Raw genomic sequence first — 22,830 nt, forward strand, 5'->3', positions numbered from 1 at the left:
CACACACACAAACACACCTCTGATTGCTCCGGGGTGGCCTGCCCGCCGTGCGGGTGGGCCCCGCTGCGTGCGCCTCGTGCGCCTCGTGCTCTCCTCCCGCCGTGAGCCCGGCACCCCGCTCCGGTGTTAATTGGCCGCGACCGCGCTCCCACGTGGGCCGACTGATTTGCCGGCTCGTCGCCCGCCGTGCCGCTGAATGTCACGTTCACGTCAAGCGCTTTATCGGTCGGCCCCCTTGCTATCCAGGTACTCGCGCGCACGCCGTTGTTTGCACACCGAGCGGGGCGGGCGGGTGTACGAGGACCGAGCCTGCAGCTGCCCGTCGCGTTTTGCAGCCACGCGAGAGGCGTTGGCGGTCGACGACGCGTCCCGTCGGCCCTGCGAGTGACCTCGCCCGCGCCGCCACCGCCGCTTTTTTCCCCGCAGGTGCTCCTGTGGCACGGGGGAGACGCGCACCTCCTGCACTCGTCCAGGAAGATTTTGGCCGAGTCGGTGACGGCCCGGGCGCGGGCGGTGGCGGCGGCGCTTGCCGCGAAAGCCCCGGCGGCCGCGGTCGCGGTGCGGGGCTGGCTGCCCGCCGAGGGGCTCCGAGAGCGCGTGTCCGGCGCGCTGTTGGAGGCCGTGCTTCTGCTGGGGTCGCGCCCCGGGGTCACGAGCCCCGTGCTGACCACCGCGTCCACGCAGGGGAAGAGCCCTGCCAAAGGTAGGACGTTCGCTCGCTCGCTCGCCGGCACTTAACGATTTGCCTCATTCGGTAATTCATTTGTCACAATTAGGGGTAACAATTTGAATAAAAAAATAATGTGTTGTATCCTGTTTAAGCTTTGTTATTTGTATTGTTTGTCGCATATGTTCTTCGTCATTATTTTAATTCACCTGAAGGTACGATCTACATAATCTCTCCCAGTGAAAGCCGGTGTATAGAGTTCACCTCGAGTTACATTCACACCTCATTGGCATGTAATTGGCATAACCATAGGGAGCCATAGTTCGATGGGTGTATCATGATCGTACAAACGTACTTCAACCGATGGATCATTGCAAGCCTACGAAACACAAGGACGCCAGCCATAGCGCAGCCACGTCACCGGCATCCCCCACGCAGCGCCACGCAGATCTTGCCGAACTCTCCTCGGTGACGACAACAACAGCAGCAACAACAACAACAGCAGCAACAACAACAACAACAACAACACCAGCAGCAGCAGCACAGACAAACGGAGGCCCTGACACTACAGGGGATGCGGCCGTGGCGTCACTCATGAACCCCGTGACCTTTCATGGGCCCTCTGTGGAGAGCCATGGAAAGGTCATGTTAACTTTGCTCCGAACAGAGTGAGTACGAATCGGTGTGGAGCTGCTTCTCTGTTCGCCCCCCGTGCGAGACGGGGGGGCTCCGGGTGAACGTGTCGGGGCCGTGACGCGGCAGGGCCAACGCCGCCCCGCGGGTGTGATGCTCCGCAGCGTCGGTTTTAAAAGATAAAAACTATTCACTCAAATCCACTTGATTCCAGTCAAATTGGTACACGACAAATAACCATCGGGGCGAATTACTGCGTTCAGCCGGGAATGGAGCGTTGGCGCCTGTTCATCCCGTTTGGATTATTCCCGCTGCCTGTAATCACTTACAGCCGCTTCATCCCATGTCCAGCGTCTAACAGGCCCAGGGGGAAGCGCTGTGGGAGGCAGGAAAGTGGCGCGGCGGTTCGCGTTGCCGCGTTGTCAACCTGACCGCCCGGGTTCGAACGCTGCCCATGGCTTTCATGAGCGGCGTGCGATATCCGACCTGCACTTACCGGCATGGTGAAGTGTGGTCAAACAACTCCCATGATTAAAACGGCATGGCGAAGGCCTTCACCCAGCAGTGGATTGACAGAGGGGCCGTACATGGTGAGTTTAATTCAACAAACGCAGGTCAATATTTGCCCTGGAATAATGTAGCCCTCTGGTCACCCTCTCTTGTTTGTTGAGTGATCTGACGATAGCCCTTTTCAGCCCTGCAGCAACTGTCTCATACTGCGTGCAGCATTAATAGCCTCATCAAAGTCGCCGCAGCATCTGTTCACCTCCTTCGCTGCTTTCCAAACGAGAAGTTGAAGGCGGCAGTGAGTCTGGGGCCTCAAGCACCACTGCGACAATGTCGGTGATGAGAAGTGATTGTGCGGAAAGAGAAACTGCCCTCCGTGAACTTTCATGGGAATGTTCGTTACAGAGGGAAAGCAAGAGATATTGAGTCGCAGCGAAGGTTTTTGATGGATACGTGGATTAGAGGATAGGTTGGTGACATCATCAAAACTATTAAGACAACTAAAGTTGTCTTGGGCAGGACACACCACAAGAAGGGGTGATGGGCGATTGTTGAGGGGAATGACGGAGTGGCAGCCTAGGAGTGGAACGCAGCGTCCCAGAGGATGTCCACCGGTGAGACGGAGCGGAGAGTTGGGGCGGTGAGATCAGCTCATGTTCAGGTGCTGGGTGGACAGTTATATCGCAAGATCACGATAAGTGGCAACGTCTGTGAGAGGCCTTCCTTTCGCAGTGGATTTAGCCATAGCTGCTGATGATGAAATAAATCGGAGGTGCAGAGATGGGTGCGGAGGTGGTCGGCTCAAGGTCCGTGGAGCCGGACTTCAACAAAACAATAAAAACGGAGCTTCTGCCTTCCAGTGCTGGTGCATGTTGACAATGCTGCAAGTGTTATTATTGGTCATTTGAAATCCGGAAAAGGTGTAAGCTCGAGCACAGAGGTGTAATGAGGAGGCCATTGTGCAGGGGCGGGGAGGGCATGTTGCTGAGAGAGACATTGGAGCGGCAACACTATAGCAGCACTTGCCCCAACAGTCTGTTGAGGTTATACGGGAGATCTTTGTCTTTGGAGTGGCACCCCCGAGGTTATCAACAGAAAAGGCCGCAAGGCAGACAATGGTATGGGGAGATGCTCGGACTTTAAAGGTGGGGGGGGGGGGGTTGACGGTGCGACAGCTGGAGGAGTCTGATTGTCTTCTGCGATGGCGTCGTGTTGCGGTGGCATCGGCGACGTGGTTATCGATGACCTTTCTCGCCTTGATTCGTCTTTGCTTGGGATGCAATTCAGTGTTGATGCCGCGGGGTGGAATATGTGCCGACTAACTCACCACTGGTGGTGTGCCAAAATTATAAATAGGCTAACCTGACGGTGAATGTAAGCTTTGGAAGGTCACTCACAGCTATCCAACACGCACACACACACACACACACGTACTCACGTGTGTGTGTGTGTGTCCTCATTTCTAGTACTGTGACACCGGTGTCAGGCCCCCTAAGTGGAGAGTTCGGGTTAGAGCCCCCTAAGTGGAGAGTTCGGGTTGGAGCCCCCCTCTTGTGGATGATTGGAGCAAAAGCCCCCCTAAGTGGAGTGTTCGGGTTGAAGCCCCCCTCTTGTGGATGGTTGGAGCAAAGGCCCCCTAAGTGGAGAGTTCGGGTTGGAGCCCCCCTCTTGTGGATGATTGGAGCAAAGGCCCCCTAAGTGGAGGCAGCAGCGTGAGCCAGCAATTGCAGGGCTGCGCCTTCACCTTTACCACCATTCTGCAAGAATAAATACTAATTGTATAATTATGGTTCTTAAAGTAATTGTTTTATATTTGTGTAAAATTATTGTTTTTGTTCCCCGTGATATTCTTACCTCCTCGTGCATCCTGAATAAGTATTCCGTCTCACTCGTATTCATCTCATCGCAAGTGCCAGCCCTCGACCGTATGTTCACTTCGCTCCCCACTATGAAGCACACTCGTTTCATGGCGCTGCTGTTAAGCATGTTGCGTGCGTGAATTTTTAATGCACGTTAGGGCCTTGGTAGCCCTTCCGACACTCTCGTTTGTGGCATCGTTTACACAATGATGGTATCCCCCCCCACCCGCCGCTGTCGTGAGACATGGTTAAAGGACCTTTAATTTAGCTGCTCGAGGGTTGGATGATTACCTTTAAGGGAGAGAACAAGATTAGGGGGTAGGATTAAACCAAACAGCAATTTGCCAAAGCGTGGCTTTTGGAACACAGATGCCACTTAACCACCAGTGGCGAGCTCTGCAGACGCTCGTGAAACCGGCTCACGCGACTGTACATGTCATACCGTGCGTGCTACGCGTCGGTGTCACGGGTGTTCCCCCGATATCAAGTATCGCTAAATAACACGTGCAGTAGCTTTTGCTCGTGTTTCCGATGTAATGTGAATTGTCTTCGGCGAGTACCAGGTGCCGGTGTGTGTCAGCCCTGGGGAGAGCCAGCCATCCAACCACCATTTGTGCGCAGTGCAGGCCTTAATAGGTGTTCGCTAACAGTCGTGCGCCCCAGCAGTCTGTGAGGTTACGTAGTAGCGGACGCTTGTTGTGTGCGCGAGTGCGATTGCATGCGCACGTGTCGTGATGTTTCTTGGTAAGCACGGCTTGCTCCGGTTTGTTTTTGTGTGCGTGTGGGATGGTGCCCACCAGTGGCCAGCTCTGTTGGTGGTTACTGTTTTTGTGCCTCTTTGTCTGCACCCATCTCCAGCACCCCCCTCCCCACACCAGCTGCCTTCTCCCGCCACTCTCGCCAGGGGAGAGACTGGCACAAAATGCCACCGCCAAATATAAAAGCCTTGATCCCAGCGGGAGCAGATATCTCAAACAAAGTAACAGGACGGAATGAACGTCGGTCACCGGTTTGCTTGACTCGATCTAACAGTCGGCCTTCTCGCTGACGTCAGGCCACGAGTCGTGACAGTGCCGGGCCGTGATGGGGCTCGGCGATTAGCACGTTCACCTCTTGTTGCAGAGATTCCCGGCTTGGATCCGGCAGGCCGACGTGGTGATGATACTGCCGTTGCGTGCTCAGCACGTCTGATTCGTAGTGGATATGTCGCCCGTCTTGATGCGCAAACTCCAGAATATTGCGCTCACTTCAGTTGCCAGTCGACATTCCAAGCGGACTGCTGATCCTCAAAGGAATGGCGCCCCCCCCCCCCCCCCCCGTGATCCATGGTTCAAACAAATCACTCGAGTCACCGGTGTTCAGCAGCAAGAGCAGTTTATACGAATGGTGTCACGAGAGGTCACGGTTTGGCGCAACGGTCCTCCGCTGACTGCGTGATGAATGAATGAACGTTAAAGATCCCCTGACAGCATTCAAATCGAGTCGGCCTTTGTGTGCCGGCGCCACGCTCCAAATTTGGGACTACACCTGGCAAGCATTGGCCCCAGACTGTCACAATAATGCCCACTTGCAAGCCGGGTGATGTCACCTTGTGCTCACAGGGACAGTTGCCACTGGGGGTGCCCGTTCCAATGTTGTGAGATGAGATGCAAAGCGCTCTGAGACGCGCCCCACAGTCGTATCACTCAAGTCGTGTTTCACCAACACCGAGCCTTGCCCTCACCGAGAGTGGACTCTTCACTCACCGGGACCTCCCTCTTCAATTGTTGGTAGCGGCCGGGACCCACGCTTGTGGCGGTGCGATGAGACCCCGGTCATGTCGGTTCCGATTACAACCCGCCTCCGATTGCAAGCCAGTTGGTTTCCAGTCGACTTGGTGTGTCGCACAGTAACGTATGCCACTGACGTGTGGATCAGAAACATGGGCAAAAACTGAAAGGTTCGCAAAGAAGCACAGAGAGGTGGAGGCTTAGAATTAAGACTGAGAGACAGGAAGAGGACACGCGTGGATCGGAGAATGAGCACAAGTTGGAGACATCACATTGGCTGTTAAGAAAAGTAAGCGGGATTGGGTAGCATGCGTCCATGGTGGAGACTAACAGCAGTGCCAGCAAAAGGAAGGGTAGATTATTATTATTGTTCACGCGGAGTATTAGGCCAAACTAGTGTATACGTGTCTGCTGGATGAAACATATCTGGATGCAGTTTCACTGGCTGGGTGGCTGGTGTCTCTGTGTCCCCGGCTAAGTGGCTAGTGTCTCTGTGTCACCGGCTAAGTGGCTAGTGTCTCTGTATCACCGGCTGGGCGGTGTTGTCGTTGGGTCAGGGCGAGGCCTGGCGATGTCCCTGCCCAGCACGAGCGGCCTCGAGCCGACGGCGGCGGGAGGCGCCACGAGCCCCGAGCTGGAGGCTCTTTGCTCGCTGCTCGCCTTCCCCGAGGAGGTGGCCGGCGTTCTGTGGGAGCGCGAGGTCGCGCTGTACCGCAACGTTTCTCCCGGCTCCTACCTCGCCTTCCTCACCGCGGACCTGTCCTCGCCCGCCGCCACGGACTCCGTCCTCGCCGGCCTGCGGGGGAAGCGTGGCAGCGACGTGGCGCCAGCCGAGCAGCAGCAGCAGGGTGGCGGCCCGCGGCCAGAGGACGCCATCCAGGCCCTGGTGGACTGGTTCAACGAGGTATGGGGAGATGGTTGCTTTTGTGTTTAGTTCGTTGTCTTTCCCCCGTACCTCCGATTGGCATGGTTGGCTATTTAGGGGGCGAATGAAGTTCAACAAACACACATACACCCTCACGGTTGGTCCCAGACTCAGAAACAAATCCCAGTGTTCATGACAACACTGGATGATTAGTAGAACTGACGATTGGAGAATTGAACAAAACGTTGACACCTGTTTAATTATTTTAGTTTAATTTGATTCCCATGCTTTTCTGCAGTCAATCGCGCGCGCCCCCCCCCGCCCCCCTAAACACCGGGCGAAGAAGTAGCGGCAGAGCAATAAATTGGTGAAAGTATCGGGGTAGGGGAGCTTCAATGCGTTGACGAGCCATCGAGCCACCTTGCACGTAGTCAAGGTTCTGTGTTCCAAGTCTCTTGGTAATTACTGCAGGGAGCTGCCAGAGGCCACTATCCCCTGCAAAGTATGGACTGCTTATGACTCCGGTCCGTCACCTTTAATAGAAGACCATCAACATCGCCGTTTCTATTAAAACAAGATTTAACTAAACGTATTTTAACAAAGTACAATAAACATTCTTCCTACCTTTTTGTTGAGCTCTCCCACGCTGCGAACATTCACGCATTGTTCACCCTCCGTGTTGCATCATGCCCCTTCCCCTGCTCCTGTCCCTGTCCCGGTGAAGGTGAGCACGTGGGTCACGTGGCTCGTGCTGGCCGCCCCCTCCATGGAAGAGAAGCGGCAGACGTACTCCTGCCTGGTGCAGGCGGCCTATGCCTGCTACCACAAGAGGAACTACCACGGCGTCGCCGAAATCCTCTCCGGCCTCAGGTCATAACTTCGTGTCCTCGCCTTCAACCTCGCCCTCTTTCTCTCATCTTGACCTTGAACCTCTCCACAACATAATACGACTCCAGACAGCGAGCGCAACGAGTGCAGTCGAAGCGGACACGATAGACGTTGCTTTATTCTGTTCGCACGAGGCCTGTGCTTGTGCTACACAAGTTTCACGCCTGGACCGGGCCAGTTCTGTACCTCACCTAGCAATGTTGCTTCATAGCTGTGCAATGATTCACTTCCCCACAGTTTGTTTAAGTGTCACGATTTGAGCGAACGATTTTATTCTGAAATTAAATTTTGTGTTGTTATGCCTCTTTGGTATTGTGTAGCCTATGACTTTTCCTGTTTGATCCGCGAGCCTCTGCTATGATGGGTTGATTCGAGTCCATTATCTCCCCTCCGATCCTCGTGGTGAGCAGGTCCCGCAAGGTGCTCAAGATGTGGCAGTTCATGGAGCCCTCGGACATGCAGTCCGTGCAGAGCCTGAAGCAGGCCATGTCGGTGCTGGGCTCGGTGGAGGGCTACGCCCGGGCCCTGCGGCGCACGGCGCCCGGCCGCCCCACGCCGCTGCCCTTCTGCGGAGTGTTCCTGCGCGAACTCGCCGGGCTCATGGAGTGCGGCGCCAGCCTGCTGGTGTGCGGGCCTCCCGGCGCCTCCGGCGGCAGCCCTTTCCGAGACGCGGCCGGCCCCCGCGGCAGCCCCGGAACCCTGCGGGTGAGCGCCCCCCCTCCCCCCCCCCCCCGTGTGACGTTGCTCGCGGCTCCGTCCGCTGTCTCCGTCCCTCTCCGGAGGGAGTGCAATCGCGCATTTGTGACTTCCAGTTGTTTGCCGTGATGGTGATGAGCCCCAGGATGTAACTTGACCCCCCCTACCCCCCCGCGTGAACCCTGGAAATATTACAATTGCAAAAGTCTGTGCTAAATATTAGCATTTTGGTGGATGGGCACTGAAGTGGTCAGCATGGCCATCGCAGGGCGACTTTACACCGAGTGAAGGCGTCATGTCCAAACCGGCAGACTTACTTACCTAGGTCGAGTGTGCACTCGGCTAGAAAGTGTTTTTTTTTATGGAATCCACAGAATTCATGAGCAGCATGGTGTGCCTGTGTCATTCTAAATCCAAAATACAACTATATTATCACACTTAAACCCAATTAAAACCCTGACTGTGATTTCCACGGTCCCCTTTACAAGACCGATAATACATCTCAATGGGTTGCCCCTGGGTGATGAGAGAACATACATCTTATAACATGTAGAGAAAAACATTGACAACTATCATTTAATGACATATGTGGCCTAATCCCACATCACATGGATGGAAATTAAATGTATTGACTGCAATTAGGGGCCATTATGTAGGCTATTTCTTTAATCCGGGCCTGCTATTACTGGTAGTGGATTTTGGGATGACTGAAAATTAGACATTAACTTATATCCAGTGATACAAAGAGATGGTACTCGCTTTTAGAACTGAAGTGTCAGAAAAAGTGTTTGGCAGTGCCAACTACAGGGCCTACCACCGCAGGCTGCTGCCCAGTGAGGGCTGGGTTTTTCCGGCCAATTGTACAGTGCCTGTGAAGCACTTTGGGCCTTGGGGAGGTTTCAAGGGGCAGGGCAGGTGGAGGAGAGGAGGCTCGCGAGGGGAAGGATTTTTGTTTAGCCACTCCTGGCACACAGCCAAATCCCACAGCCCTGCTGGCAGTGGCGAGAGTGAAAATTGAAACCGGCATCACAAAGCGCTCACACGGGCATCGTACACTGGCTGGGTTGTGTGATGTACTGTCGTTCTGGTTGTTTCGTGACTGTTGGATTTTGTTAATTGTTTAAATGTACGAGGTTTGTTTGGTGAAGATCAGGTTTTGCTGTTTCATGCGGTATTGGTAGTGTGGTGCCAACTTGTTCGCTTAAATAATAATGTTTACATGGCAAGACTAAATTGCTTCAATACTTACACAGTTTCATTACTTAAGAATTGCATATTGAAGCAATGGATTTCTTGGAAATTGCCTTGATTAGCTATCAGAGCCTCGGTTGTATAACTTCGTATCAAATGTGCAGCTGCGATGTAATGGGCACGTGGAAACTGTCATGTGTTGATATTTCAATAACATTTTGAAGAATTATGCTGCACAGTGTCCCTGTGCAGCCCGTCTGGTGAGGCTGTAGTTTGGGTCTCGTGGTCTGTGTGTGTGTTTGGGTGTGTGTGTGTGTTTGGGTGTGTGTTTGGGTGTGTGTGTGTGTGTGTTTGGGTGTGTGTGTGTGTGTTTGGGTGTGTGTTTGGGTGTGTGTGTGTGTGTTTGGGTGTGTGTTTGGGTGTGTGTGTGTGTTTGGGTGTGTGTGTGTGTGTGTGTTGGTATGTTTGGGTATATCGAACCCGGTGACCCGGCCAACACTGGTGATGATTATTTGAACCGGTCCTGGGTCTCCCCTAGGTCGATTCAGCCTCAAATGAGTACCTGTTACGATGTGTGAACATCGCCACTGGGGAGACAAAGGCGGCCGGGCGTGGTGTTGGCCACCCACCCCCCCTTGTATGCCGTACCAGCCTTTTATACAGTAGGTGGTCGCTAACAGCACTTGTCCCAACAGTATATTAAGGCTATATGGGGGATCAATGTCTTTTTCTTTGTGTGTGGGAGTACAACACCAGTTTCATATCCAGCTCCATCGCCTCGTCGCGAGTCTACTGATTTTCAGTGTGCGCTTCCCTGTTTAGGCCTGCCCACTGTCGCTGGTCTCTGGATTTAATGCACACTGCCCACTTCTCGTTGACATTTCAATTTTTAGAAAAAGTCTTTGCCAAGGCAATCCAATGCCACACTTCGTCAAGCAGAATGTAGAGTAATAGGTATTACCCCCGAGCAGTTCTGAATTGTAATGATTTTAGGTGACAATTTGAGTCGACAGTGATTTATCTTTGTCTCATTTTTACCGTCGAATTTTTTTCACTTGGAAATGTTTTCCATCTTTGTTTAGATTTGTTCACTCCATTATCCTAAATTCACTTTAAACTAGTTCAGTCAAACCATAGTTCAGTCAGACTATAGTTCAGTCAAACTATAGTTCAGTAAAATTATTAAAATCACACGCATGGCTCTGAAAATGCACCTGTCCACGAGATAACCTATGGATCGTAGAACATTGCTGATGACGGATTTGTTAGCATTAACAATTGCGTCTGAATGTCATTGTGTGGCATTCTTGACACTGACCTCACGTAATGCTGCTCAGCCACCTCAACCACACACACGGCGTTTTAGCAGCCAAGTGGTACCAATTGCCTCGGTAGATTTGCTACACCGCTCGTATGTATGCGTGTATGTATGTATGTACGCTTGTATGTATGTACGCTTGTATGTATGTATGTACGCTTGTATGTATGTACGCTTGTATGTATGTATGTACGCTTGTATGTATGTATATATGTACGCTTGTATGTATGTACGCTTGTATGTATGTATGTACGCTTGTATGTATGTACGCTTGTATGTATGTATGTACGCTTGTATGTATGTATGTATGTACGCTTGTATGTATGTATGTACGCTTGTATGTATGTACGCTTGTATGTATGTATATATGTACGCTTGTATGTATGTATGTACGCTTGTATGTATGTATGTACGCTTGTATGTATGTACGCTTGTATGTATGTATATATGTACGCTTGTATGTATGTATATATGTACGCTTGTATGTATGTATATATGTACGCTTGTATGTATGTGTGGTCACCGATGTGACCGGGAAAGGACAGCTGCAGAGTGTGTCAATAACCACCCCTGAAAACCAGAATTAACGTTAGAACTAAAGTCTAGCTTTATAGCGGACAAGAGTATTAGCGATCAAATTCGTATTGTCAGATAACTTAGGACAGAGTTGGGAATATCGAGAGAATGTGTGGATTGTTTGTATACTTGAAACATGACGATTGCTTGTGTTGCAATCGAAACTTCGTATTCTATTATTTAATTTATTTTCTCTCTGCGTGACTTTACCGAAAGAACCAAAGAGTAATTCCTGCAGTCACGAAAGCTTCAAATCAAGTTTGAAACGAGCGTTTCGCTTCCGTTTGGGGAGAAGTGCCAGGGGCGTTTGTAATTGTCGTTGTGGCGTTTCTTGCAACATAGGCCAGCTATGACGAGACTCAGGCTTGCGTGCGACTTGGAGGAGAGACACCACCGAGTGGTTCGAGACAGGGCCAGGGTGTCCAGCAGGGCCAGAGAATTTGTCGCCCACGACATCCCTTTTTGTACTGGCTCTGTGTTGTGGTCTCTGAAAACGTGGACAGGACATGCGATGGGGAAAAACCCGGAATCATTGCGACGATGCAGGGATAATGGGACGACCTCTGCAGATTCACTGCCAGTGCCAAGCTCGACCAGGTGTTCCCAAAAACCACGGACTCGGTAGAACCAGCAGAATGTGCAGGAATCACGTTGAGCCTTTTGCCCCCCGCTTCATTCGGAGTTTCTCCAGTTTTCTGGAGTTCACTGGCGTTCCTCAAAAGATGCAGAGATTCAAAGTGTGCAAGAGCGCCGAAGGGTGGTCAACACATCTACGCCTTTATTTAAGGAACGAAACAGTAAGACTTCTCCACAAATCTGGCTATCGCCTGATGAAGCTAGTTGTAATTACTGGCAAAATGTCGTACTCACTTTGTAAATGTTGTGGCTTGGCTCTCCAACACACCGGTGTGCAGTACTAGAGACGAATTGGCATGTTCTGTTTACGTGACAACCCTTACGAGTTGGCTGTGTCGGATGGTGGCAGGTTTTAACGACACATTTATATATATATCTCCCCCATTAACACAACTGACGTGCTTGCGTTCAGCAGTTCCATTGCTGGATTATTTTTTCCGCCTGAGGACGACCGCTTGTGTTGCGATCGAAACGTCGTGATATATTATTTTTTGTTTTATTTAATTTTTCTACCTACGTGACTCAACCGAATGAACCAAAGAGTATTTATATATTTACGCGATCTAACCCAAAAAAACTCTATTATGGACATCCAATGTGTCTTTGCCAGCTAAAGTAAAGAAAAATTGAGAGGATATACAGATTTGATGTGGACCGTGGGATTTGGTGGTGAATGTCGCAGTGTTACAGAGCTCCACTGAGTGCGGCGCTTGCCGATGGAGGTGAACTCTGGCGTGGATTGTCCACGGTCAATGGTGAATGAGCACCACTCGGTGAGAAGTTGCAATTTGCTTGTGCTGTGGAGGGAATGCAGAGGTTCCATGCGCTGAACCAAGACCACCACCAGACACCAGAGACCCGGTTTCTCATTTGAGCAGAGAAAGGCAACTTTAGTTTTTAATTTTAAACCACACATTCTTGGGCAGAGGGTTGATCAAATGCCAAATGACATGATTTGTGTAGCGACGTCTAAGCAAGCGACGTCTAAGCAAGCGAGCGTTGCAGTGATGGATGATGGCAGAGCAATCTGTGTGGCCTCGTGATTTTAGGAGAGTACGGAGGGTGGCCAGTACACACTGATGTTGGTGTTGTTACTTGTCCCGGTGCTCTGACCTTGGCCTGTGAGATCCCACAATGTGACTTCTCACAGCCTCGAATGCTATCAAGGATCATAGTTTTGCTTTGCTCAGCTTCACGAGTAAATTATCCTTAAAGCTGTTGTCATGACCATTGTTTCGTTTCTCAATTACGTTAATTTAATTAGATTTGGCAGCAAATTAATTTTGGTAACACACACCGAGCTACTCAAAGTAAAACAATACATGGGAAAGTAGTATTTTTTAATATACGTTTCAGCGTGAGCATTTGTAGTTGTTGCAGTCAGCAACATTGGCAGAGAGCCCGGCTGGTTGATATTGAACCGATCGACACCCCCATGGGATTGAAGTGGATGGAATCCCGCACCTGTTGAGAATTTGAGAATGAGAGTGCAAGGTGTCGGCTTCCTCCTCATGGATGCAAGTCGCTGTTCTGGGCCCCGAACTGAGATGGCCATGGCATTTTGTTCCACTTCCAGTTTTCTATTACAATTGGAAATATTCAGAAATCATATTGAAAATACCAAATGCCAAACGAGGATTTTAACTTTGGGACCCTTTCGCCAGTACCAATATGCTTTTAAGAGTTTGGGACTTGCAACTCATGAATGATCGTTTTCACGTAAAAAAATGCATGTTATGTAAATCCCCCGCACCTCCGATAAGCATGATTGGTTACGTACGGTGAAAAAGAAGTTCAAAATACATAAATACAAATGTTGGTGTTTGTGACAAAAGTAAATTGATGAGCTGTAGTGATCGAATACTCACTCAGCCACTGCAAAACTAACTGCAATGCCAGGACGTGAAGGAAGAACCCATGAAATGAGTTGTCGCCCTGTCGCATGCAGGTGGCCTCTCACACTCTGTTCGCGGCATTACACGAATCCTGGCCTTGCCCTACGCCACTCCAGACTTAACCCCCCCCCCCGCCCCCCCCCGGAGTCCTTTGAATTCCGCGAATGCCAAGGCTGGCTTCAGTAGACTCGGGCGGCATTACAGTTGCATTGCTAGGAATCGCGAGTGTGCCTCAGTGGACATCGATAAACTCCCACAATTACGATGATTACATTTCCTCTCATTGCTATGACGCTGCATTGGGCAAGATGCAACAAAAATTATCGGCATTTTTGAAGAACTGCATTGTGGTCCGCTTGCCTGAGCTCACCATCACAATCGATTTGAGTGAATGTGACTGACGGACAGGCAGCAGTGAGACAGAGATATACTTCTGTGGTCCGGTTTCGTCCTTATTAGGACTTATCGGTACGGTACAGTCACCAATGCTCACTACTGTGAAGTCTGCCTCTGGGAACCGTCTTTGTAGAGTACCCCGTTCTACACTGTGGGGCCCATCAACTTGGCTAATTACAACAACAATCAAATCTGTCTGATCTACTGCTGGATGAAGGCCTCAACAAGCCGCCTCCGCCACCTCCCATAATCCTATCTTACTTTGGATTAATAGAGCGCCTTCTTTGCTCATGGTGCTTAACATACTTTATAAAACCGTACGATAAAATAATGATTTAGATGCCATGAGCTGTAACAAATTGTCAATTAATAGCCGGTAGCGAACATTGCCAAACTCAAACTTTCAGCTGTGCGGCTAATGCTTCGGATTAGAATGTTTGGTATGTTTCTTGGAGACACGACGTTTTTCCCAACATGTTTTACAATCCATGAGCCAAGTTTAACACATTTTGCCATAAGCGAAGTCGATGGTAATTCATCAGTAATCACTTAAACTGAATGAATTTAAAAGCACAGAGCAATGTAATCATTAGCCACAATTCAAATACTTTACACAGTGACAATGAAGTGAGAAAATAATGTTTTAAAAGTTTGCATGTACATGCATATTGCAAGGTTTATAGTCGGCAGCCATGATCAATCCACTGGTGGATGAAGGCCTCACCTGTAGTACTATATATAGTAGTACTACTATATGTAGTAGTACTTACTATATGTAGTAGTACTACTATATGTAGTAGTATTATATGCAGCATACACTAAGCATACATGTTTGTACCCTGCATGTAGTCGCATTCTTCTCTGTAAGGGCAGCAGGGTGGCACAGTGGTGACGCCTGTGCCTCACAGCAAGAAGGACCTGGGTTTGATTCCCAACTTGGGCGCCTTCCTGTGTGGAGTTTGTATTTTCTCCTCCTGTTCTGCATCGGTCTCCTCTGAGTTTTCAGATTTCGCCCCATAGCTTAAAAAAATCGTAATTATAACATGCAGCTGCCATTGGTCAGAGATCAAAATGCTGAAAAATCACCTGCAAATGTGGCACAGTTGGGTTCACACAGCAGCGATATCGCCCCCCTCCCCTCTACTGCCAACAGTTGTCCGGACCCTCCTGAAAAAGACTTGACGAGGCTTTCGTGCGTCAACAAGCAGAATGCCGATCATGAATTCGGCTTTTGTGTCTTCCATCCCTCCGAGCGTAAATCTCGCAACGTTTCTGCACCGCACGATCAGCGCCAGTGCCGATACTTCGCGGCGAGGTCAACAAAACGATTCGCCTGTTTGTCGACAAAGTCGACGCATCGTGTCGGCGAAGCTGTGCCACGTGGCGGTCACGGGCAACATGTGCATCGTGTCGACACGGTCACATCCACACAGCGCCGAAGGATGCCAGAAGCCCAATTGTGTTGAGTCCCGTAGCCGCAGCTGCACAGTGTCCACCCCCCCATGCATTGGAATGCCACTGAACAGGTATGGCGTGTGCACTGTAGAGCCTTCATCAACAGCTCATGTTGTGATTTCATTTCGAATGCGCACGTCGTCCCACGGGGGGTCGGCTATTAAGTTCCTAATCGCAGGATCCAGAACCCCGCCATCGCCGCAGGTTCACCGGACTCGCGAACCCTCTCGACCCACCGGCTGCTTTACATTCTCTCTTTCTCCGGCTTCCATCCGTGACCGGGTTGAGCTGGAAATTGCATCGGCGACGGCACAGCCGGCATTGTGAGCACGTGACGCTTGCACGAGAGTGCCGGGCAGCACCGTTTTTCGAGATGTATTTTTGTTCCCCCCCCACTAGCTCGCACGTCCCGGGTCTGTCGTGGTTGCGCACACACAGAGATCTTTCCACAGAGGAGGTCCCATTGAGATTTTTTGTTACCGAAACCTTTTTTTAACTCTCGTGAACGCTTCAAAGTGAAACTTTTTTTGAATGCATTCACGCACTCACCGCGCAAACTCCGGGGTGAGTGCATATTGGCATTTACAGCCATGTTTGTCCAACTCCACTGCTGGATGAGGGCTCCCCCGTGCTGCGGCCGGGTCGTGGAGATGGTCGACCGTCGCTTCAGCACGCTGGACAGGGCGGCTTGGTGAACGTGGGGCGCATAGACGTGGCGCCATAGTACGGTCCAACACACAGCCGCCTGTGGCGATGGGGTGTGTGCGCGGTGCTCGCCCATTCAGGCCCTATGCAGGCCAAAACCTGCTTAGCTTCCGAGGTCTGACCGAGTGACGTGGATGAAAGAAAACTCAGTTATTGGGGGAGACAGCATCGTGTGCAAGATGCACAGTCGCTTGATAATTAATTACTCATTCTCCAGCAAATATTGCATTATTACGGTTGTGTCGTGTGTGTGTGAACGTGCTTCACGTGACATGTGCTCTGCTAGCTTTGCGGTTGCACTCCGTGCCACTCCCACACTGGCTCGCAATGATGGCCCCTCACTGTGTCACTTTACGGCCCTCTCTTGTAAATGTCGTCAGGCCAAGCGTGTCGTGCTGTTGTGGACCGGGAGGTCGGGGATTCGTTGTTTGCGGTGGGACGATGTTTTGATGGCTATTTTGTATCGGTTTCTCACGATTGGCGGTGTCGCCGTCAGCCCGGGGCAGCGTGTTCAGGGTGTATAGTACGCAGGGGATTCCTGGGGGGTTAAACGTGATCCGTGTCGCAGCGTCACAGCGATGGCCCCGTGGTGGGCGAAGTGACGCGGTGCTTAGCGCACCGCACTTTGAACCTGGCCCCCTGAGTTTGATTCCCAGGCACGGCTCACGTGAGTGGCGAGTGATATCGGAGCCGATCCTGGGCCCTGCTCCTTCACTAACCGGCGTTGACCAGTGTGGTGAAGTATGGTCAAACAACCCCCCGCAGCGGGGAGGCCATTCGGCAGTGGATTCACGAAGAGTTATAGTCGAGATGCTCCAGTGAGTGTCACAACCACACGGCGATGAGAGGCAGTGAGTGTCACAACAACACGGCGGTGAGAGGCAGTGAGTGCGCCTTTCCATATGAGCAGGAATGCCACTTCTGGATTTACAAGGCTGCCATGTAATTTCGCAAGCCAGCAGATTGTTTACATTGTCTAGTGCATTTGTATTATTGGCATGCAGTTTAATGTTGTTCAAAAGATCCTTAACTTGGTCGGATAAAGATAACAAATGTTCAATGGCTCCCAAGGGATGGGCGGGAGTCGTCTGTGGTCCAGTAGACGTGCCGCCAAGCCGAGCGTGCCTAATGCAGCCCACGGTTGTTGTCTGTACGACTGATTTATTGCCCCCCAAGTCGATTAGACTTCTTTACGACTCTTTCAAGGCACGATGAGCTGAACCCCGAAACACTTTCATCATCCTCCGCCAGACTTGTGTCTAGCGTAGCCTGCTGCGCGCAAGATGCGTGCACGACGTTTGTTGCTTGGGCAGATAAAGATCCTCCACGTAGCCATCGACAACGTGAGGGCAAGAGCTGTTAGCGAGCGCCTATGAAGGCCGGCACGGCGCACACGAGAGGGTGGGTGGTCAGCACCACGCTCGGCCGCCTTTGTCTTCCCAGTGCTGATGGTTAAGTACTAGGCTAGGGCCAGGATCGGTTTAAATATTCACCACTGTTATTGGTCATGATCCGGAATAGAACTCTGGTCGTCAGATTCGCAGCACAATGCGCTGACCACTACACTACCGCTCCCCACTGGACGTACGTGACTATTTAGGGTAAGTGCGGGCATTTTAGTAACGCAATACTCATAAATGACGTTTCGGAGGTACGAAGCGCCCTTTGTGTAAGATTAAGGGACCGTGTGGGCAGTCGTTTACACGACTAGGGGACGAGTCGGCGTCGCGAGCGTCGTAGCGGCGGGCACGTCCGCTCGCGAGCCACCTCCACGTTGCACGGGGGGGGGGGTCACCGCTCTGCGCGGCGACTCCCGGAGCTCTGCCGCCGTGTCTCGAGTCACGAGGGAGAACCATTGTGTCGCAGTTCATGGCCGACTACGCGGGCGAGGCGGGGTTCGTGAGACGGGCCGGCCTCGACGGGCTGTGCAACCGCGACAAGGCGTCCGAGGTGTCGTGCCTGCTGGCCGTGGTGGCGGCCTGCCGGCGGGGCCTGCTGGCGGCACGGGGCCCGGACGGCGACCCCTCCTCGCCGCGGCCGCAGCACGCCGCCTACCCGCCCGCGAACCCAGCGGGCTGCAAGTACGGCGAGCGCGGCCCCTCTCCTCTCCCCGCCTCGTGCATTCTTTGTCGTTGTGCGCCCGACGCTATGCAGATTGCGTCACAGGACGACGGATCCATTGGGAACGGCCCACAGGGGTGGATATCAAAGAGCTACTTCTAAGATCTCTTCTTCAAGTTACCACCGGTCCTCACGGTAGAGGAGAGTAACATTTAACATTTTCCCACTCTGCGATATGTTCAGTACATGGGAATCAATTCAATATTTAATTATCATAGCTGAAATTTGACAAAAGGAACCCAATTGAACGTGATGTTTGTGTTTTTGTGTTATCACTGGTGACTGCTGAGACTCTCAAATTGCTACACTTCAATTCCCTGTGACTGGATTTTTTTAATTCGACATGTAGCAGTTACAACTTGCTAGAGATTCTGCTGCCTGGTTTTTGTCAGTTACAATATGGTAATATAACATTTTGACAACCAGACCTCATTAAATTTGGGACAAATGCATCGCTTCTGCACATGCACGCGTGCACACACACACACACAAAGACCCACATAGCCTTGAGAGACTGTTGGGGCAAGCGCTGTTAGCGAGCACCGCTCCCCACACACACTCGCATGTACATACACGCGTGGGAAGTTTCTGCCTGTGCTAAGCGGAGCACCCTTCTCCGTTGTCCACGCAGGAACGGCAGGGCGGAGGCGGAGGCGGCGGGGCTCTCGGCGGGCCGAGTCAGGTGGGCTGAGGCTCCGGCCGGCACCACCAGTCCACCACGCCCGCCTGCCACTCCGCTGGCGCGTCCAGCCAATCGCCACGCCGGTGTTGGGCACTGATTGGGGTCGCTCATAATGCTTCGGGCTGTCGTCTGCTCTTAACGTCGATTATCCCGATCGCCGTTCGTCAGCCGCCGTCTGTCTGTACCTGCTTTACATTCGTTTCCGTTTTAATCCTCATCTCGATCGGTCATTGATTATTTGTTGTCATTGACCGTTATAGCTCTGTCGTGAGATGCGTGGCCACGGACGGAGTCTGGGTGAGTCTAAGATAGAGAATTGGTGACCAGGTCATTTGTTCCATCTGTAATGAGCTGAGCGGCCGCATCCAACAGTCTTGCTCGTTGTCAGCTTTGACTTGCGAGACATTCCGTCTCATCTTTTGCAATGGTGACGGCAGTCTCCTCTCCACTCTTTTAACACCACTCAACCTCCTGTTCCCCATGAACACGCACGTACACACGCCCAATTTTCCACGAATTATTTTTCATAGTGTGAACCGTGGGCCTGTCGCTCACGAGAAACCACGCCGCCCGCTGCAGGTTTGTGCTGGGCGACGTCGCGAACGAGACCGAGGACGACCGCTTCGACGTGGCGGACGAGCTGGACAGCGCGGCGCCGTCGTGCGCCCTGCCGGCGCACGACCACGGCGTCGAGGTCATCCCCACGCACGTGCTCCTCCGCTGGCTGCCGCTCGGCCTGCTCGACTTCCTGCGCCGAGGCTGCACCGCGCTGCACTACGACGCGCCCGGGCGCGCCTCGGCGCTCTGCTTCCTGCGCCTGCAGCCCGACAACCGCACGCTCGCCTGGGGGCAGACGGCCGTCGCCGGGCGCGCGCGCGGGGCCTGGCCCAGCGCGCCGGTCGGCCGCGGCGCCTCGGAGGGCTCCCTGGACCTCTCCTCGCTCAAAGACGCCTTTGCCGATGGGCTGGCCCCCTCCGACGCGGCGCACCTAGCCGGCCTGTACCGCCACGCCGCGCTGCTGCGGCCGCTGACGCTCCTGCACGGCGCCGGCACCACCGACAACCGCTCGCTGCACTTCCTGGCGCCGAAGCAGACCGCGTCGCAGCTCACGGACGCGCTGCGGCTCGTCGCCACCGCGCTGCGTGGGCTCAAGCGCTACCCGGACCAGCGGCTCTACTGGCTGCGCAAGCAGTACACGGCGCTCTTTCAGGTGCGCGCTCGCGCCTGGCCTCGCTCGTGCAGGGGTCGCCCGGCTCGCGGTCTCGCCACGCGCTCGGAGCCGCCCCTTCCCTGGAAGGTTGCGCACCGGACTTTGACCGGGCGACGGTAGCTAAGCCGCTGCATGCCTGCGATCTGGTGCTGTGGAGGCAGCAGCGAGGGTTGGTGGATCACCGCACACACATTTTGTGAAACTCCCTTCCTCTGTGGGTGTTGAGGAGGAGCTGTACCCAGGCACCACAAGAGAAGGCGGCACAGCAAAGTGTGGACTACACTTGCTCCGTCTGTATGGGATAGTCTTTCTCCGGGCGCTCCAGTTTCCTCCCACATTTGAACATTCATTCATTGGCCAAGAACACCTGCAGGACAGCAGAGATTGGGCAATTGCTTGCCACTGACTCACCGTGTGGCTGCTGCCTTCCTGCTCGCGGTTTCTCGCGCCTCTGGCTCATTCTTTATCTCCGAGAACGAGCGAATGCTGTGGGGGGGGGGGGGGGTGTGCCGTGTCGCGACAGCCAATCAGAGTGCTTAAAATTCCAACCCAGAGTCCCAGCATTTCCATCTCATCAGACAATCATGTGTACCCCCCATGTACCCCCCCCCCCAGGAGGGATCCTGCCAGGGCCCCACGCTGGCACAGACGGTGGAGCTGTTTGGGGGCCGGCGGTGGCCGTCCCACGGCGGGGGCAGCAGCGGCGTGGGCGGCGGCGGCGGCGATGCCGGCGGCGGCGGCGGCGGGGGCACCCTGGGCCGCACGGGGACGGAGCGCTGCAGCTACCACAAGCTGGCCCTCGGCCTCGGAGAGGTGGCGCCTCCCGGCAGGAAGGCCACGCAGCGCAACGCCAGCAAGCGCAACAAGAAGGCGCTGGCCAAGGCATGCGCGGCTAAACCCCAAACTCCGTCCCATGACCCTGTGCTCCCTAACCCTACACGACACGGAAAGGAGCAGCTTCTCTAATTCTGGCCCTTTCCTGAATGAAAAAAAATGGGATAGTGAAAGTGACCCGGGGAGAATCGGCTCACGCCGTTGACGGTGGCGCCCGATCGCCGCCGCTTTGTCGGAGGCACCGAGGTGCCGTGCGCGGGGGGGGGAGGAGCGGTGACTCCAGAGAGAGCCCTGGCCTGGACCTCCAGAGAAGCTCTTCCGTGCCTCCTCCTGGGAACGCAACATCGCGGAGAACAACAACACGAATCGACCGTCCGCCCGGTCCACGACTTACACGGTCAACCGCTCACACGTCGCGTGTGTACGTGTGTGTACGTGTGTGTACGTGTGTGTACGTGTGTGTGTGTGCGTGTCATGCACAGTCGGCCAGCGTGGACAGCGAGGAGGAGCTGGGAGATGTCAGGACGAGGGGACGCCAAGACGGCAGCCTAGGCAAGGGGACGCACCGCACCGGCACACGGGCGCCCGCCACACCCCGAACCAGCGCTGGCATCTGTACCCGACATCCCACTTGAGCAGCAGCCTGCGCCAAACAACACGAGCCTTGCGCCATGCACGCGGAGGTCACGCCACGGGAACGGCGCCTCGAGCAGCAAAGTGCTGCCAGTGACCACCAGGCACAGGTCCTGGTGGTGGGGGGCGTGGTGTTGGTAGTGGTGGTGGGGGTGTGATGTTGGTAGTGGGGGGGGGGCGTGGTGTTGGTAGTGGTGGTGGGGGGTGTGATGTTGGTAGTGGTGATGGGGGGCGTGGTGTTGGTAGTGGTGGGGGGTGGTGTGATGTTGGTAGTGGTGGGGGGGGGGGGCGTGATGTTGGTAGTGGTGGGGGGGGGGGCGTGATGTTGGTAGTGGTGGGGGGGGGCGTGATGTTGGTAGTGGTGGTGGGGGGTGTGATGTTGGTAGTAGTGGTGGGGGGCGTGATGTTGGTAGTGGTGGTGGGGGGCGTGGTGTTGGTAGTGGTGGGGGGGGTGTGATGTTGGTAGTGGTGGGGGGGGGGGGCGTGATGATGTTGGTAGTGGTGGGGGGGGGGCGGTGTTGATGCCGGTGATGGGGTGTGGTGTGTGCCCAGATCTGTCTGCGTCCAGCCCCGCGTCGCTCCTGGCTCCCCTGCGTCGAGGAACGCTGCCCGAGTCTCCCCCCCTGCAGAGCCTCACCTCCACGGCACGGCCGCTCACCCTCACCTCCTCCTGCTCCTCCTCCTCTTCACAGAGGCCCAGCTCGATGGGCATGCCCACCACGTTTCCAAAGTCGCAGAGCGGGTGATCACAGCACCACACCGCACCTCACCACACCGCACCTCACCACACCGCACCTCACCGCACCTCACCACACCTCACTGCTCCGCACCCCATCCCACCGCCTTCAAGCGGCTGAGCCGTCGGGCGGAGGTCTCGTGACGGGCGCACGCCGTCTTCCTTGCATGCCCACGACGAGGCTTTCGGTTCGTTCTGCCCACATCTGACATATTCCCAAACTTCCTTAAACTCCTCACTTTTCAAAATTTATAAATAACAATTGTTCAGTACATTCGTTATTCGCTCCATTGTTATAGCGCAAGACGATGGTCACGAAGGAAGGCGCTGCTGCTGCTGTGTTTCACAGACACGCCGGGTGACCGATGCTGCTGTGTTGAGTCTCTTTTGAGTCATTTGCAATTTCAAATTTGGGCCGTCGCGCAGCCACGCAATGGCCGACTCGTGTCGAATGACGTCGTGAGATCTGAGTTCGGTTCCCGCCGCTTTATAAAATCAATATAATTGTTGTTGTTTCTAAATGGTTCTGACCCACGTGCACTCTGCCAATGCCTGCAG

The 22,830-nt window shown here is 53.5% G+C and overlaps 1 protein-coding gene across 3 annotated transcripts in view; it reads left to right on the forward strand.

Annotated features, from left to right (window-relative positions):
* The window catches only part of PLCE1 (phospholipase C epsilon 1), a 94,575-nt gene that overhangs the window by 45,950 nt on the left and 25,795 nt on the right, over positions 1–22,830 (forward strand). For all 3 annotated transcript variants that reach the window (XM_078599626.1, XM_078599628.1, XM_078599627.1), the window contains exons 3-12: positions 427–703; positions 5,993–6,339; positions 7,025–7,170; positions 7,599–7,893; positions 17,923–18,137; positions 18,809–18,859; positions 19,439–20,069; positions 20,685–20,951; positions 21,386–21,455; positions 22,089–22,278. In XM_078599626.1, the coding sequence (XP_078455752.1) occupies positions 427–703; positions 5,993–6,339; positions 7,025–7,170; positions 7,599–7,893; positions 17,923–18,137; positions 18,809–18,859; positions 19,439–20,069; positions 20,685–20,951; positions 21,386–21,455; positions 22,089–22,278 (2,489 nt within the window). The remainder of the gene's footprint in view (positions 1–426; positions 704–5,992; positions 6,340–7,024; positions 7,171–7,598; positions 7,894–17,922; positions 18,138–18,808; positions 18,860–19,438; positions 20,070–20,684; positions 20,952–21,385; positions 21,456–22,088; positions 22,279–22,830) is intronic.

The sequence above is a fragment of the Lampetra planeri genome, chromosome 12 (assembly GCF_965212315.1).
Source record: "Lampetra planeri chromosome 12, kcLamPlan1.2.h2, whole genome shotgun sequence".
NCBI lineage: Eukaryota > Metazoa > Chordata > Hyperoartia > Petromyzontiformes > Petromyzontidae > Lampetra > Lampetra planeri.